This window comes from Zophobas morio, unplaced genomic scaffold, assembly GCF_036711695.1.
Source record: "Zophobas morio isolate AGI-343-1 ecotype UQ-CSIRO unplaced genomic scaffold, CSIRO_AGI_Zmor_V1 ptg000277l, whole genome shotgun sequence".
Taxonomy (NCBI): Eukaryota; Metazoa; Arthropoda; class Insecta; order Coleoptera; family Tenebrionidae; genus Zophobas; species Zophobas morio.
This window is the reverse complement of record NW_026972381.1, coordinates 441,640-453,840: the sequence shown is the minus strand read 5'-3', so window position 1 is coordinate 453,840 and position 12,201 is coordinate 441,640. Positions and strand designations below refer to the sequence as shown.

The 12,201-nt window shown below is 35.2% G+C and overlaps 1 protein-coding gene and 1 long non-coding RNA gene across 3 annotated transcripts; both read right to left on the bottom strand.

Annotated features, from left to right (window-relative positions):
- Positions 1–1,932: 1,932 nt before the first annotated feature.
- Positions 1,933–3,538, bottom strand: LOC135119667 (uncharacterized). Its single transcript, XR_010278320.1, has 3 exons — positions 3,448–3,538; positions 3,216–3,332; positions 1,933–3,166 (listed from the first exon to the last, which is right to left on the bottom strand). It is a non-coding gene; the product is annotated as an uncharacterized LOC135119667 (long non-coding RNA).
- Positions 3,539–7,486: 3,948 nt separating this feature from the next.
- On the bottom strand, positions 7,487–11,030 carry LOC135119635 (cytosolic Fe-S cluster assembly factor NUBP1 homolog). Of its 2 annotated transcripts, none has more exons than XM_064044028.1 (12): positions 10,941–11,030; positions 10,783–10,887; positions 10,651–10,717; positions 10,483–10,549; positions 10,019–10,087; positions 9,778–9,901; positions 9,416–9,567; positions 9,307–9,354; positions 9,189–9,251; positions 8,498–8,687; positions 8,357–8,446; positions 7,487–7,950 (listed from the first exon to the last, which is right to left on the bottom strand). In XM_064044028.1, exons 1-11 carry the CDS (start codon positions 10,975–10,977, stop codon positions 8,388–8,390), a joined length of 981 nt encoding a protein of 326 aa, XP_063900098.1. In that variant the 5' UTR covers positions 10,978–11,030; the 3' UTR covers positions 7,487–7,950; positions 8,357–8,387. The 2 variants fall into 2 exon arrangements, with proteins under 2 accessions (XP_063900098.1, XP_063900099.1); XM_064044029.1 differs by having other exon boundaries at positions 8,498–8,684.
- Positions 11,031–12,201: the final 1,171 nt, after the last annotated feature.

The window sequence follows — 12,201 nt, the reverse complement described above, 5'->3', positions numbered from 1 at the left end:
ACATAGGTTGCATTAGCCCTAAAAGTTTAAACTCCAACTGCAACACTAGTGTTTTGCTATTTATGACGTTCTGTGTTTGGAAAATTTGGTCGCCATTAAAGAGATCTGGTTAATTGACAGTTATAGGAGGCCTTCGCAGATCTTGCCAGCTTTTTCTACAATATTTCTCAATTGGAATGCCGAAATAAAGCTTCACAACAGTTCTATATACGAAAGGTAGCTTTTCGCTACGCTAAGCGTTGATATTCTTATTTAACAAAAAAAAAATCTATGTTGCAACTGACTTTAATATAAGGTAAAGGTTTCAATACTTAAGGTTTTTTCTAAAACATAGGCATTGGGTCACTGTATCTTTTAAATGTGATGTAGGAGCGCTTAGTAGAATTTTGCGATGTGTTCGGAGTTAAATTAACGCACGGAGGTTTAGTCGAGTTAGTGGTATTTTACACACGCATTAATTATCGGTCAACATTGGCTTGTGTTGAGGTTAACTAGTTTGTGAGTTAAATTTTTTTTGGAATATACATATAAAGATTAAGCCTTTTTATAGACAAGCGGTTCTAACTAAGGAAGGTCGACAACAAAGACAGTTGCTGCAAACTGAACTAAGGATAAGGCTTCCTGCTAAGATCAGCCTGTCTGTTTATAACGTAACCTCTAAAAATGATTTATATATAACATTGGCTGTAAAGTATTAAAATAATATAGAAGACAAGGCCATGGGTAAAGTAAAAACAATACGTGAAATAAATGACACGATATATTTTTACAGAGACAATTTTTGGAACCGGTTTACCGTCAGTATTTATACCCTTTACAAAAGGATAAAGTTCAGTTCATATCAGCTAGGAACAGACTAATTTATTAAAACGTTTTTGAACTCCATATCAGAATTTTCTCACGCCCTGACATTCGTGCAAGGTAGTGCCCACATGGTCATTAAGCTTTGCGATGTCAGCTGACTCACGCGACTTCACTTTACGAGCATAAATGACACCATTGTGTATTTCATAATTTATTTAGAGTAACTGCCTCACCCGGGCGTTCAAAGCGTTCAGCATCAATTGAACCCGTACGGCCCCCGTTTAGACCTAGCAACTCAACGACAAATCGTTTTTTATGGAGCAGATTCTATGACACTTTTCAAGCCAACGCTGAACTTGAACGGTTTTTTTTAATCAAAAAAGTGCATATTCAACTCACTAAATTTTTTTTCTCCATTATTTTGAAAATAACAAAGGTAATGTCACTTAGAAGTGATGTTATCAACGTTTCAACTGAGGGTTGGTACCAGATAAGAGTGGTACGAATGCTTTTTAATAGAGGAAAGCTGTGGGTTAGTTTGGGGAGTTTTTAGGCAGTGTTATTTGATCAGCCTTTTACAACTCAAAATTTAAAGAGCGACGCGCTCTTTTATTAAAATTCAGTACAGCCATATTTAAAAGTGCCGCCGCAGGTTTAGTCGCTACTCTCTTGAGCCCGTCGAAGAACTCCTTTCAACTATTCGCAATTATTTTAAAGTATAATAGCCATTATTAATTCAATAACGAGCCTCGTTTTTCGGTACTACTTATGCCTCTATAATTATATTAAAACATCCTAAAAAAAGACAAATTACTGCAATATTTTGGTGCTGAATATTGTAAATATTGTATACATGTTATTCACTGAAGCATATCTATAAGCACCTCTTTTATATTTTCTACGCTTCAAAGTATAGTTCCAGTAGTATAATTTTGAGGAAAACCTAACAAAAGTACTAAAAAAGGGATGAGCTTACTATATTCTTGACAATTGCTGGTAAAGTCAGGTTAAAGTATAGTTTGTTTTAAGCAGTCGCCAGGAAGAAGTAAAATAAACATTGCATTGAAATTTATTCCAACTCCCAAACTTTTATAATATTACTATCAGTAGACGCAACGGTGTCAAAAAACATAAATCATTTGTTTTTCTTTAAGGAAATCTCTCAAGTCCTATAATTCCGCATCTCCGCTTTTTCAAACCAGGAAAAGCAATCATAATATTTATGGCACACACGCAGAGCACAAACTTTAAAATAATTATTTGACGGTAGCGGGCACTCCTATTATATACTAGCTAATGACACTATTCTATTTCAGTGCTCCTATCTATATATCAATTTATATACTTTAGTAACAAGTACTCTTCGATCGAGCCGGAACTAAACCAATTTCCTTGCACCAAGTGCTAGCTAATATATGCTAATAGTACTCGGTGGGACTCTTACGAACTAGGTAATATGCTACAAACATAGCACAAACTTTCGATTAAGACCTGACCGGCTCCGAGATAAAAGCTAGTGCCAAATGGTTACTCAATGCATACATCTTTCTAGACATAAGTTTTCGCACGCAGTTGGTGAATTACAAGCAGTGGCATGCATGCAACTTAGTAGTTAACAATAGCTAGTCTCCAATAGTAAACTAGTCTAGTTTCATCAACTCGTCTATTGCTTTTCACTGAGGGGGGTTGTCTCCGGACGGCAACCACTAGTATACCTCACCAGAGAACATGATGTATTTTCATTCAAAGGTCAACCGACCAGCTTATATTATGCTAAACTCGTACCGTCGTTGGTAGAACCTAAATTAATAGCTCGAGATAATAGTAATAGTCCTTCGGTTACAGGTAAGAATATAACCTGCCTAGTGTACCTATTCGTTACGTCGTTTTTGCCAGTTTTAAGAGGATACCTTTCGGTACGTAGTAATAAGCCTTCGACTCTCCACAGTATTCTGTATACCTCAAGTCACCTAGGCTAAGCAGGATAACCATAATCACAACAAACGCTTGGCAAGTATCCTCGTCAGGTTCGGATACTATTGTCTTCGCTTTAGCTAACGAGGCTAGATCACCGTAGAGTTATTAGACACCACAAAACTTCAGCTAGTAGACACACACACGATAATCTTTCTGCGGATGGCAACCTAATTTCTTCATTCTCTGTTTCTCAGGTACCAGGAGACGCAAGGACCAACAAACGTAGCGATCGTGTAGGAATGGGACCAATCTTTTTTGGCCGCTTTACGATAACACAATACCTAAACTATGTTAAAGTGTGTATGTTGCTTCGCGAACTCCTCAAGTTATGACAAACGATCCAAGGAATTCTGGTATCCTAATGTATCCACATGAATACAATGACCTAACCAGTTTGTTATAGTTATCTATTGATTGAATAACATAAGACTTACCTGCTGGCATCACAGCGAAACAACAGATCTTCACAAGTTCGTGATAAAGTCGTGCACACGATTGTCACTCAATTACGAGTTAACTAGCTCGCTCTCTTATAACGCTTCAATCGAGTCCTTAAATATATATAGTAAAGGTACTTTTTAGACAAAAGTAAAAAATTGCACAAAATGCAAAAATCAATTTCACAGTGTCATTAGCTCACAGTTCTTGCAAAGTACACTAATTAACCTGAGTGAGTTTATTATTTGCTATTCTCACTTTAGGCTCGTTAAGATAACCTTTAATTTGATGAGAATAAATCCGTTTCTTGTAAGCTAAGGCGAAGAGGTAGCTAACAATGTATAAAGACCAAGAGAAAGCTAAGGATTCTCCACCTAAATTTATTTGAATCAAGCTACAGATAAAGGATTATCATGAATATGGCTGCACTGTCAGGAACTATAGACCGATCGTCAATGGTGTATAACCATGAGATTACTCCACAACACGAAAGAGAATATCAGAGCCTATATTTTAACTAAGGTCAAAGTGATAAACAAAGATTACTTCCTAGTAGTAAAGATGATAACTAGTTTAAGTATGTTAGCAAGGTTGTCATTTTATTCCTTGCCAGTAGTCCTTGAGGCTGAGTTAGACTTTCGTCAGTTGTCAATTTATTTAGGCTACTGCGCCATCGATGGACTTCAGGTTAGTATCTTTAGCCTTCGAGCTAGGTCTCATTTGACTTTCATACGGTTATGTAAGAAAATTAGGAGGCAGAACCTCAAGGTTAGACATACCTCCTTACTTACAAAATATTACCGACTAGACTCGAACTAGTTTATCCCAAGTCGATCTACTCCAGTAAGGAGTTCAACTTGGTAGAACAAAACTAACTAACACTCTAGAAATGAGAATTAGATCATTCTACCAAAGTAGAACGGAAAAAAAAAGTAAGCTAATGATTTCCTCTTTGTTTCGCTAGCTGACCTGGTGGAACGTAGTACCAGGCGAGGTGAAATGCTATGCAATCGTCGTCCCAGAGGCTAAAGCCTTTCCTAGGTCACTAGAAATAGAAAAGAGGAAATCTTTATCCTTCCTGGTTTTTTCGTTCTACTTTGGTAGAACCTTTAACTAGCTAACATGTCTAGACTGTTAGTTAGTTACATTAGTCTTGATAGATTCTAATTGATAAACCTTCTAATCTAGACTCTGTTACATAAGTAATAATCTAGTGCTAATTTTGTAGCATGAAGGATTGAATAAATTTGATTAAACTTTAATAATATGATAAATACAATTTACTTAGCTTATTAGCTAAAATAAATAAGAATCAACTGTAACCTTGATCAACCTTTGAGGAGTTGGCCCTCTTTTACGGTAAGATCTTAATATAATAATTTTTAAAATAATAATAAATTTTAACAGTAATATAATTTTAATAAAGTTACTAGTGTAATATCCTTAGAATCTTATTGGCCTTGATGATAGTGGTTATCTACGTATTTTTGTTCAAGTTAAATAACCATTGTAGCAATCCGTAACTCACTCAAGGATCACAAAATTTACAAACACGTGGAGAGATAAATGTTATGCTAACCTCCTTTATAGCCTTGACTATTCAGAGCTTGACTTGGAAAATCCTTTAGTGTGATACGTACATGTACTAAGCGTCTTGCAAACTAGTTAAAAATTGTTAAACGTTATATCTAAGTATGCAGGAGCGCTTTCATGTGTCGCATGTGGTCGATAACTAAATTTTACTACGACAGTGTAAATGAAAATCAATAAAAACTTTAGTAAAGCGAGAACAATTATAAAAGCTCGTAATCATTATTTAATTAAGCAAATAAATTAATAAACCATCTCTACTTAAATTTAACTTAATAAACACTTAAAAGGTTTAAAAAAATAACTAATTAAACTAACTTTTTATTAATTTGATAAACTATTCAGACAGGTTATCAATTTGGTTAAATTTTGATGTTAACTAATGTATGATATTGATTTAAACCTTGACTTGACTTACATTAAACTAGTAAAATATTTTTATATCATAAACAAGTAAATCATTATCGTGTAGACTTGGGTTTTTCTAATTTAAACTAAAGTTAACTAATATTAACTTAAACTTACTAAAGTTAACTAAAATTATTAAACCCTTAAATTTGCGATAAGTTAGCTACTATAGACAAAAAGCTGACTAAATTAAAAAATTGTTTAATTGTTATTTACAACATTGACCCAAAAGTTATAGTGCTTGACATTATACTATAATATTATCATTTGTCTGTAATTTAACTATCATTTACTAGTGCCTATTTATAGTTACCTAATAGCTTACAACTAACAATCTTATTGACTAAAATTATAATATATAAAATAGATAAATAACACACAAAAACAAACAAAAAAATAAATTAAATAATTTAATGTACTAGCTTTGGAGGCATAATGTTGTCAAATTATTGACTTAGTGGGGGAGCTAAGTAGAGACCCTAAATATAATAACTAAAAATACTTTTGAATCAACTACTCAACGCTAAGCTCAACCCAAGCCAACCAATATGCTTTTCATCATTAGCTATAAAATCAATCAAGCTAAATAAACAAAAGTTGGATAAACTACATAGCTAACTGAGCTAATAAACCGGGGGTACTAAATTTAAGTAACCCGTTAAGCCTGCTTCTATCAAGGCAAATAAGATTAATTCACATCCTATTAGCTTTCATTGTTTGACAATATAATTAGCTTTGACTAACTCGTAGCGTGATGATGGCTTATAGTAAAATCTAACAAAACACAAATAGAATCGACTATTTACTTGTTGGATCGCTTCACGTTGAGTATCAGCATTGCCTGCTGACTCGTTACATCCTTATGCGGCACGTAGGCAGATCAGTCGTAGTCAATCTCTTCACTTAAATTGTTGACGAAAGCTGCTAAGTTACATAGGACACTAATATGGTTGAAGGATGCATGTTTAGTTGTACCTTTTACCTAAAATATAGCAAAATCCTTCGCACGCGGTTATTTGTACTACAATAACTAAAATTAAAATAAAAGAAATAAATTAAAATAAACTTAAAATGTAATAAAATCATATAATAAAAATCTTATCCAGTTTACATTTTTACAATTAGAAATATAAATATAATTAATACAATAGAATAAATTAAACAAAATGTAAACACTCGTAGCTTCTATGCTAGTACCTAAATGTTTAGAGATACAGTTAATAACGAAAATGTATAAAATAAAATTAGCAAAAAATTAACTTTCTCAAAATAGTGCTTATATCTATACTAGTCTTATATAGTTTATTTACTAGTAATAAGCCCTATTATAATTAAGAGACGTAAAATAGGTCATTTTTAACACTCTCAAGAGGTTGAAACACCGTAATAAGAGAGCGAGCTGATTAAATTGCTTCACTTCTCACCTCCTCTTGTGCACTTTATCGGTGCACGAGCTTGCGTCGAAGCCTAAATTTTGATTGTAGGAAGTAAGACCTTGGTTGTTGGATTAGTAGACGCTGAGGCAACTACATAGGCTGGTGCTAGTAACGGTAGCATTACGGGCTTGTTCTGTCACGGACCTCGGGCTGTTTGGTCGAAATTATGATCATTTGTTGAGTTTAGTACGTTCTTTGTCGGAGCGAGGTTTGCTTTTTTGAACCTAGGCTGACATTCGTAAAGTGACCAAAAAAGATTGGTCCATCTAATACGTGGTTGCTGCGTACGTTATTCCCGGTGTCTCATGGTACCTTAGGAACAGAAAATTAATACTAAGGGGCGCCATCCTAAAGTGGACTAGCATGTAGGTGTAAACTAATCGAAGCTTTGTGGTGTTTAATAATTACTCTATGATCGTAGGGTCCTGCAAGCTAAGGCGAAGACAATAGTACCCGAACCTTGTAGGAGTGCTCACCAAACTACTTTTATGAATAAGGTTATTCTGCTTAGCCTAGGTGACTTGAGGTCTACAGGTTATTTAGGAGAAACGAAGGCTTATTATTACGTGTCGAAAGATACGCCCTTAAAATTGGTAAAAACTACGCAGCAAATAAGTACATCTAAGCAGGTGCTATCTTCCCTGTATTAGAAGGCCTGTTACTACTATCTTTAACTTGTATATACTTTACTAGCTATCTGGTTGGTTAACTCGATCAAGTACTACCATCGACGGTATAAGTTTAGCACAACTAAGCTGGTCTAATGACTTAAGTAACAAAAGAACCTTATGTTCACCCGCGACGTATACTAGGGTTGACTTCCGGCGACAATCCTCTGTGAAAAATAACGGAAGTGATGTGGTAAACCGATATGTTCACTTTTAGCATATTGACAGAAACAGTTAAGCTGTATAGATACTACTGCTTGCAATTCACTAACTGCGTGCGAAGGCTTTTGAGTGTGAACAGGTCTATACAGTGAGCAACACAAAAGCACTAGCCCTCGTCCAAGGTCCTGTGGTCTAGTCAAATGATTAATTTGATTGAGTTTCGGCTCGAGATAATTGTTTTATTAAAGACTGATTTAGAGTGCTGGTACTATATTTACTTGATTTGCTTGTATAGTACTGGTATTCTTTTCAGTTCTTGGCTACCTTCGGGCTAGGAGTACTGTTTGCTTCGGTTACTCTTCGGTTCCGTGTTAGCACGGCCCGCTCCGCTTCTTAATAGCGCTAGTGTTACTATATGATATTCGGTATTTTATAGTACTAGCACTGTTATTGAATAGTGCTATTTCCTAGTGTATATATTAGATATGAGGCGTATAATATTTCGGTTCTGCTTTTTAGAACAGTGATATATAAAGCTCTGGCCAAAGAAAAAAATTGTAAGTTTCTAAGAATGGCTTTTATATATACTCAAATTGTAGCAGATCCTAGAAAAATAGTTATCTTGAAAGTCAGCTATCCAGTATAAGTTAAATTAATTTCATAATTATTTAGAATTAAAAAAACGTAGTAGACAGAAATGGTTACGAAAGACCCATAAAAAAAGTATTAAATTAATATATAATAAAGTTATAATGATAAGTAATTACAATGATATATTGCAACGTTATAAGATTAGTACAAATTAAGCCAAAAAATAGTAAAAAAAGGAAATAATTATAATAAACGAATATATTTTGGAGAACAAAGAAGAACCAAATGTAAAGAAACGGAGAAGAAATGAAAATTATATCAAATTTTCTTGCTGTCCACAAGTTTTTTTTCCCAAGCAGTAATCAGAAACTTCTAAAGGAGGCAAATTTAGTCATTAACAAAAAAATTAAAAAAAAGATATGCTTTTTGCGAGGGAAAGAAACTGGACAGCCACCGGCTGGTCTTCGTATGCATCCACATATGAAAGTCCGCTGTCGGTGCAGCGCCCCACTCGGGGGTCCACAGAGATGCGACCCAGAAAAGGGCAGCCCATTGCTGATGCCATCCGCTCAGCGCCCCCTTCGCTCGACGTAAAAAGCTCGCTTGACTTCTGCTTTAAAATCAGCATAAAAAAAGGAGAATAATCATAAGGATCTTCAAAATGACGACAGAGTTAAAGTGGTACCGCGTACCCTACATCTCTCGATAATACTATTAACAGAAAGAAAAGTAGAGGTCATATAGAAGACTGCTCATATACAATCGCCTATCAAATAACTGAATCCTCAGCAGAAACACGAGACAGAGCCCTCGCGAGAAAAGCATAACAATTCAACGCTCTATAAAACCAGCGAAAACTGAATCGTGACAATCCGCTGGGTTAAGTACAAAAGTCAGCCCGCTATTCTTTATAACTTCATATCAAAAAGGAATGCTTTTTTCTTTTTTCTATAAAGTTGAGGTCACAACAAACTTTTACAACTTCTGGTATAAAAAAAAGATTTAATCACTTTTCTACATATTAGCCCACAAATTCTTAAAATAGCAAAGTTAAGCTGAAATAGCTAAACGCGGATGGATGGACGCAACTACTATTAATAGAAAAAAAACCGACTTTGCAGTGCTGGCAAACAAAGCCGCTCATATTCTCCACAACACCAATGAGGGGAAGTCCAACCTGATCGCGAGCTATTAACACAAAAAAAGTATGTTTTATGGAAATAATGGTTAACTTTTTTGCAAAAATTAATTTCTTTCCGTACGTCTAAAAGTGAAATGCTCTGAAATTAAAAAACCTCCCAATACGTCGCACGGAGTGGAGAAAAAAAGAGTAGTGCTAACCTGCGGAGTGGCTACTACGACGGCTCCGGTGAGATCCTCTTTGAGCAGTTGGACAATAGAGAGATGCTCGTCGGACGTGCCTGGCGGTGCATCAATGAGAAGATACTCCAGCGAGCCCCATTCGACTTCCCGCAGGAACTGTCGGATCAGCCCTCGAAATATAAAAAATAAAAGGGACAATTCAGTTAGTAAATTAATTATAATCAATAAAAAGTACCGCTGATTATGAGTTCTTAAATATAACTTAAGAAGTAATAAGTCATAATAAATAATAGACTTGTCGACGGAAGCAACATATATATAATTTTCTTAACCAAAATTTAAGCACTAAAAAAAAATGTAATTCCTAAATTCTATAAAACCGTTTTTTTTGGGGCCTCTCCAAATAACCGGTTCGTCCGCGCGGGGAAGAAGAAACCCGATGGACATAGCACACAGATTCTCGCTCACAAACACGGGCTGCCAACCGCTCCCGCTGCAGTGAACCTTAGAATTTATATGTTTCATTAGCAAAAGTCCCGGTATATATCCGGTAATATAAAAATAAGGATACTATGCTAAAAATTTACATAAATCCTTTATAAAATCGGTAATTTTAGAAACCTGCTCGCCCTGCAGACCCAGAGTCAACGGGATGGACGGCCCGCATATGTCAATATCCAAAAGGCCAACCTCAACGCAGTAAAAAATTATAAATAGAATGAATTAAAACAAGTGGACTTAAAAAAAAATTAAATTGTAAGCTATTAAAACTACAGAATTCAAGTAGTTATGAGCAAAAAAAGATTCCTCGATAAAAAGTGTATAAACTGTAACTAATAACAAATAAGAAACTTAAAATAAAAAATAAAAAAAGTTTCTTATTAATTTTAGAAATAAATTAAATACAAATTAATAAAATATAAAACAACATACTAATGAATATAAACCAAAAATACTGAAAAGCTACTGTATAATAACAAAAGCCATAAAAAATAAATACAAACTTTCAAGCAGAATAAGGACAATATAAAACTTGCTCAAACGCAACTTATAAATGGTATACAAGTAATTTAATAAATTATTACTTCAATGTTTTTATCACGAGATAAAGTAAAGGCCAACTGCGTAGAAACTGTTGACTTGCCAACGCCGCTAGTTTTATTATAATAAACATAAAGTATCCAATACGTTTTTTTTAGTTATTGTTAACAGAAAAATTATTATCTTATTAACAAGTATAAAAATAAGCAAACCCTTTTCCAGATAAAATTATAATTTTATTTTTTATAGTGGACATCCTCTCTCTTATGGCCTCCATATCTTATTGATCAAGTAAAAGTTTTAAATATAAACAGAATAAAAAATTTTAAAAAAACGTGTGGAACCAGAATCGGGGGCCACCGGGATTCCTGTGGAACAAATCCCTTGATTAGGACAGCCTTGACAAGCTTCACTTTTGCCCGCATCCTCACTATTAGTTCCCGGGCAATCTAAAAATTTTCGCCTTGTAAGTTTAAGATACATAGAAAAAACTATAAACTACTTTTAGGCGGTTCCGAAGTTAATAACTTTTTTTTCATAATTGCTTATAAGTAAAACAAGGCTAACTTAAGTAAAAAAGAGAAGTCGGGCTAACATAATGTAGCTATTTAACACATGCCCTCCATAAAAAGCATTCAGTGTACGCACTTCTACTGTTAAATAGAAGAAAATTTTCTTTCCTAAGATATCATTTGGCATTATGTAAAAACGAGCGTCATCTTACGCAAATCAAGGTTCATCGTAGATACCATTGGGCGACAAATAAACTTTTTTTTGCGCTTTGCTAAGTGGGCGACTGGAAACTTTTAATTTAGTAAAATCTACGGGCATTGCATTTCATGACCTAAAACACCTTTCAAGTGAAAATTGGCGCTAGGCCGTTACCATATCGTCATCTGACAGCTGGAGTCCCGTAAGGCTCTTTTCTCTCATTCCTACTTTTCGCGCTATACATGAAAAACATTTCACTCCCTAAGAATCCACACGCCCGCATCGCATTCTACGCCGACGACACTGCAAGTTACGCACCCTCAAAAGGTCCCTCATTATTACAACAACACCTAAACGCTACTTGGACACTCATGCCAACGGGTCTTGGCAGAAAAGCAACCATTGATATGCAGAGAAAATTAGGACAATTCTCATTTCTATATTATACACTGCACTACTTTTCAACTAACCCTCAAAGTGTTAAGAACCTATTGGGCTATCAAGCTAAATACTTGGGCGTAGTCAACGATAAGCGTTGCGGTTGGAGTATCATTACATTAAGCAGTTTTTTTGTCGCACATGGCGCGAGAACGATATTCCTGCCAATCATTAGCCTAGACAGCATACGCTTGTATCATGATTAAGCGAATATACAATTCGTACAAGCGTCGCTAACTGCGCGACGAGGGTTTAGCACAAAGTTAGGGGTATATAATTTAAGTCTATACTTTGACTTTTGCTACTACTAAGTCCTCGTACTGCCGTTAAGACAAGCTTACTCACACCTTTAAAGCGAACAGGAGTAAAGGTTAGTTCTGTTCTTTATGATTTAAACTGTTTCGCACGTCGTCGTCGTCGCCTTAGTAATAATTCCCCACCGACGACACCAATTGGCAAGATATTACTGCAGACTCTGATGCAGTAAAGCGGGTGGCTGTGCGTCGCTTGTACGTGTGCTAAATAAACAGTTTTTTAGGTAAAACTGAGGTCCGTCAAAGAAAACAGGCAAGGGAGCTCTAGCGTGCAGTTTGTGGGGCCAGCCCTATAACTTA

Excerpts from the sequence above, each read along its gene's own strand:
- LOC135119635 (XM_064044028.1), bottom strand. The coding sequence starts at position 10,977 with ATGAAAAAAAAGTTATTAACTTCGGAACCGCCTAAAA. Across the intron at positions 9,568-9,777 it reads GAGAGGCCCCAAAAAAAACG|GGCTGATCCGACAGTTCCTG; the intron begins GTTTTATAGAAT and ends TTATATTTCGAG. Across the intron at positions 8,688-9,188 it reads TTGTTTGCCAGCACTGCAAA|CAGAAGTCAAGCGAGCTTTT; the intron begins GTCGGTTTTTTT and ends CTGATTTTAAAG.